Here is a 5,968-nt window from a genome sequence, read left to right on the forward strand (position 1 = left end):
CATTTATTAGATGCTGAACCAGAGAGAGAGAGAAAAAAAAGCAAAGCTATTTATTTCCTAGCAATCTTCTAAATGACTCACATACATACATACATATTAACAGTAGACGTGTAGGCCACAGTTGTTAGGACAGACCTGAGAGCAAATTTAGACAGGATTTTTCCCCCAATTAAACTTAATTTTCATACAAACATTTAATATTTAACTCTAGAGACTAAAACTAATGAAGCACTGGTGGTTTACGAAGGTTTTTTTTTTAACTATCAACATAGAATACATAAACTGTCCAGGCAAAAGTTTGTGGACACCTGACCGTAACGCTCGCATGTTTCCTTCCCCAAAACGTCGCCATGACGACGGTCGCAACACAACTGTAGAGAATGGCTGTAGATCTACAGTTTCCCTTCACTGGCAGTAAGAGGCACAACCTTGTTCTAGCATTACACAAAGCATTATGGAGACATGCTTCGACAAGGTAAGAGTGGAAGAACTTTCTCATGACCTGGAACTTGTCCACTAATCCCCTCAGATGCTCCAAACCCCTGGAAGAGTGGAGCTTATTAAATAAAGAGAGACTTCCTTTTTATATATTCTTTATATATTTTTATTTATATATATATATATATATATATATATATATATATATATATATATATATATATACACATATACACACACACACACACACACACACACAGTATAAATAGAGGATGTTTAAAAAGCATGTATGAGTGTTCTGGTCAAGTGTCCATGTACTTTTGGATGACGAGCTCTCTTTTACATTATATTCTGGAAGAGAATATCGATTGCACCCATGCACAAGTCATTTTCTTCTTCTTTGTTTAAATCAAAACTGCTCCAAACTCCTTAAGCCAATTTAAATTATTGTGCACATGCTACTACTTACAAAGGAAAATGTCCTTTGGACCATGACTTCACCATCTCTCACGCACACACAGTATATTGAAGCCAGAAAGAGTCTTTTCCTGATTCATCACCACCACCGATGTGAATACAGAATCTACGAAGAGGAAGGAAACTTGATTTTCATCTGACCTGGCAGTCATTTTGCAGGTTGTCCCTCCAGTGAGCAAACATGTAAAGTTCTCTTCACCGGCACATCAGTGATCATTTGGATCTAAATAGCGAGTCCCAGTCGAAAGGTGCTGCGTTTGGCTCGACGTCTTCTTTTTTCGGGATGGCGGGAAAGATGGACTGCATTTTCTGTCGGAATTCCACCAACTGAAAAAGAAGAATGGAGCGGTGATGAAATGTTCGGCGTTTCGGTGGGAAATATCAAGTCTCACGCTTACACTGTGGACGCCTGTAGCTTTCCATACGGTGTAGGTTAGAAGGCCGACTCCACACCAGGCATACAGAGAACCCCATCCGAGTGCACGCAGGGCCAACGACGCTCCGCTCTCAGGCACCGCCACCGTTCCCATGACACCCTTAACACACGGGAACATGCGTATAAGAGTCACGGTGTTTAACCTGCTTAACATATCGTGAAATTCTGTATATGCTACGTTACGTTGTTTCTTACAACCATTAACACATCTGCAAAAAGAACTTCCTACTCGCATCAACTATTGTAAGATACGGATGAGTATAAAAAGTATGAATACAAAACAATATTTTACGACAATCCTCCAACCCCGAGGGTTAACGTTTACATCTATACTGCAATCGACAAATATCTCAGCCTCCAAAGAAACCAGCAAAACTCAGCAAGATCTCATCTAGGCTGATATCAGCATGGCATCACATCAACCTGGCTGCTCTGTGCACCCACGCTACACACCGTAGCAGCACAAAATATAAAATATACAGCACTGGTATCACGAATGTTGGCTAAAACTGGCTAGATATTTCCTAAGGAGGGTTCTCCTAAAAACATTAGGACTCGATCAGTCAGTAACCCACCTGTATTATCCGAGCCAATGAGAGTCGACCCCTTAGCGACTGGGTCAGTTCCCATCCCTAGGAATTGAGCCCAAAACGCAGCAGTGAGAGCACCAGCGACCTTGTTTTACACCCAGAGTATAAAGAACACATACTTCCTATAAATTTCCCTCCAGTTGTAGCTCAGTGTTTAAGATGTTAAACAACCGATCAGAAGGTTGTGAGTTTAAATCCGAGAGCATAACCCTTAACTACTCAGTTGTATATAAGGGATGAACGTCAATCGCTCAATAGCTGCATCTGCCAAATGCTGTAAATGTAAATCCTTTTTCACACCGACTCCTTTTACAGATAAATATCTGACAATGTTGCTGTCCATGTAAGATTTTAGCATCAGATGCAAAACTGTGGTACTGAATATAATAACAATTGATACAGAGCAAGCAATAGTGGTTTACTAAAGAGATATAAAGGGATGTCAGGTCAGGGTTTATTCACAGAATCCAAACAGCTCAATTTCTTCATGGATCAAAATGCTTCTGTGCTGCTTTCTTCCTAATCATAATTATAGCCTAATAGGATAAGCAAAGGGAAGTAACAGAGAAATAAAGTTTATTAGCTAGAGATGAAGTGACGCCAGTGTGTCAACGCTTAGAGAGAAACACAGACTGTCCTGCTTTGGGAGTTTGTCTGATAATCGAGTTTAAAGAAACTCCAGAGCGTTCGAATGGTCTGTGACGTCCCCATGACCTCAGACGTGCAAGGAATCTAATCCAGCTTTGTGAAAACACTCGTGGTTCAAGTCGTTTGTTTACTGCGGAAAATTCCCCAACTAAAAATAGACTTAAACGTCAAGAAAAAGACGTCAAGAAAAAGGAGCTCTGTTCTTCTGTGAGCCTAGAAACTGATCCAACTCCTGACTCTAATGGAAGATTCATGCAATGGCTTTTACATGTGGGGAGAGAGAGAGAGAGAGAGAGAGAGAGAGAGAGAGAGAGAGAGAGAGAGAGAGAGAGAGAGAGAGACAGACAGAGACAGAGAGAGACAGAGAGATGGAGCGAGAGAGAGAGAGAGAGAGAGAGAGCGACAGACAGAGATAGAGACAGAGAGAGAGACAAAGAGAGAGACAGAGAGAGGGAGCGACAGAGAGAGAGAGACAGAGAGAGAGAGAGAGCGACAGACAGAGAGAGAGAGACAGAGAGAGTCACAGAGAGAGAGAGACAGACAGACAGAAACAGAGAGAGCAAGAGAGACAGAGAGAGAGCGACAGAGAGAGAGAGAGAGACCGAGAGAGGGAGCGACAAAGAGATATAGAAATAGAGACAGAGAGCGACAGAGAGATAGAGAGACAGAGAGCTAATGCATTAATTAGCCGTTAGTAAGGAAGCACTTTTACATAAAACACACAACACACATAGCCTTCAGTTCCAGATCCTAATCTACAGCCTCAGAGCTCATGATATCCTTAAACGTGACAAACATTACAAATTCCTTGTTCTTTTCAAATTACAAGCTACATTTGATTCAATATGCATTTATTTGCTTATTAAACCTCTTTTTATTTGCTTATTAAACCTCTTTTTTGTACCACCATACAAATACAATGAAAAATGGACGAGTGTGATGATGTGGACAGATTTGAAGCTGATCTGCTCGAGTAGCACTGCAGCAGAGCTTTATCGCTCTTTTCAGATCCCACTCCTCATAGGCACTAGAATTATTATAACCCACAAATAAACACTTAGAAACACCTTCATGCTCTTCGGTGTAGAGATGTAATGTAGTGGTTTAGCAGCGTTGTCTGTCATGTTGAATTTAAACACTGAGTAAAGTGTACATTGTATGTAAATGTGCATTTTGCGGGGCATGTGGTAGCCTAATGGTGAAGGTGTTGGGCTATTAATCGGAAGGTTGGTCGGAATTCGATCTCAGGTCCACCAAGCTGCCACTTTAGGGCCCCCAAGCAAGGTACTCTGGATATACGGATGTCTGCTAAAAGCTGGATGTGTAAATGCGTTTCTGGAAGCTTTCACACCTTATTAAACCACTCAGGGCTCTTTTTCTTCGCCAACGCGAGGGTCGAGCCGAATCCAGCAATCATTCCTGCGGTGGCCACGGTCGTCAGAAACACTCCACCTGGAACAGAGCAAACATCATGGGATTGTGACTGACAGATGATGGAAAATGGTGATGTAGTTTATAGGTCTGCTTCAAAAACTCTCCTTCATAAACTGGATGTTATTTATCACACTGCAATCAGCTTTGTGACTGGAGCTTCATTTAACACTCACTTGCCTCCTGTATTCTTTATCGAACTGGTCTTCTCTTCATTCTCGTAGACAAACTCATTAGTTTCTGTTCATTTTTTAAAAATCTTATTGGTAAAACTCCCTTCTTAATGTTTATAATACAACTCGTAATCTTCCTTTGGTCGTTGCACTTTTCAATTCTCTGCTGCAATATGATTGGAATCACCTGCAGCTGACTCTTAAGCTTAGTTCATTTATATCGCGCTCTTCCTTTAAAAATTCAATTCAGTCACTAACTCAAGATCACTGTACTTGTTTTTAGTTATTTATATGTCATTGTTTATAGTGTGTTAATAATATAATAATAATAATAATAAAAGTAATAATAATGTGTATTGTATTCGATTTTATGTCGCCTCTTGGTCAGGTCGTCATTGTACATAAGAACTGGTTCTCCATTGACTCACCTGGATAACTAAAGAAAAGAAGATACAGCTGATAGTATCTCTGAGTCTCTGAGCATTTCTCATCAAACCTCAATGATTTCAGAGATGTATAAATCCTGTGGCTCAAACCTTTCTTAATATAATACTTTGGTCTGATGCTTAGGAGATTAATCATTAGGTTTTATATCAGAGCCACTTCCTGTGTCCTGCATAAAGAAAATATTTCTGCCTTATATTATTATATAGACTGTACTTGCAGTTTGTTACCCCACATATCTGTAGAACACACCACATATCTGTAGAACACACCACATATCTGTAGAACACACCACATATCTGTAGAACACACCACATATCTGTAGAACACACCACATATCTGTAGAACACACCACATATCTGTAGAACACACCACATCTAGTTAGCTAAGTAAACTAAAGCAGACTAAACTGTCATGAACATTACATTCAATGATATAATCTAAACCTGCGCTGCTCATTATTCCTGGAGAACAGCAGATAATTCAGATATCCGTTTAAACTGTTTAATAGTTACCTTTTAACATTTGTAACTTAGCCTCATTCACGCTGTCTTTCCCAGCAGGAGGTGTGTTGACATTCAGCTCCTCGGCCGCCATCTTGAATGTGTCCCTCTAATAAGAGACCGGGTGGAAACTCAACATACCTTGGTGTTTATATGAGGTAGAAGTAAATGTAAGAAATATAGATCATTGTAGTTGGTTTACTACGTAATTTTGTTCTTAAATAACAAATATAACTAACAATTAATAATGAACTATTCTCTCTCTCTCTCTCTCTCTCTCTCTCTCTCTCTCTCTCTCTCTCTCTCTTTATATATATATATATTAATGGATATTTTTCTTGTTTTATTATAACAACAACAACAACAACAACAACAACAATAATGATAATAATAATTGAGTATATAATTAATATATATAATTAAAACTATAACTAATAACTAATAGTTAACTACCTCATATGCTTTGCTTTCTTTTCTTTCCTTTCATAATGGAAAAGGCAATATATCAATAAACGGTATATTTAATTTCTAATATGAAATAACACTTTATGACACAAAACTACCGTCGTGGGTAACAAATATTCACGGTACTTTAAATAAACATGTTTTTTGTTTGTTTGTTTGTTTCTTCAATAGTCATATAGAGCTTTATATCCCAATTTAAAACATTTCCCAATCTGAGTCCCTATATAGGTTCCCTAGTGGATGTGGCTGTGCATCCCTACATAGTGCATATGGTCATTAAGGAGCCTATTGGGATTCAGCCCATTTCCTTCCTTGTGGGCAGTGTGTGTGTGTGTGTGTGTGTGTGTGTGTGTGTGTGTGTGT

The 5,968-nt window shown here is 39.2% G+C and overlaps 1 protein-coding gene across 1 annotated transcript; it reads right to left on the reverse strand.

The window, feature by feature from the left end:
- Nucleotides 1-25: 25 nt before the first annotated feature.
- Nucleotides 26-5,302, reverse strand: tmem242 (transmembrane protein 242). Its single transcript, XM_027155313.2, has 4 exons — nucleotides 5,153-5,302; nucleotides 3,941-4,041; nucleotides 1,314-1,451; nucleotides 26-1,242 (listed from the first exon to the last, which is right to left on the reverse strand). The coding sequence occupies exons 1-4, from the start codon at nucleotides 5,232-5,234 to the stop codon at nucleotides 1,129-1,131; spliced, it is 435 nt and encodes a 144-aa protein (XP_027011114.2). The 5' UTR covers nucleotides 5,235-5,302; the 3' UTR covers nucleotides 26-1,128.
- Between the last annotated feature and the right edge of the window lie 666 nt (nucleotides 5,303-5,968).

The sequence above is a fragment of the Tachysurus fulvidraco genome, chromosome 16 (genome assembly GCF_022655615.1).
Source record: "Tachysurus fulvidraco isolate hzauxx_2018 chromosome 16, HZAU_PFXX_2.0, whole genome shotgun sequence".
Taxonomy (NCBI): domain Eukaryota; kingdom Metazoa; phylum Chordata; class Actinopteri; order Siluriformes; family Bagridae; genus Tachysurus; species Tachysurus fulvidraco.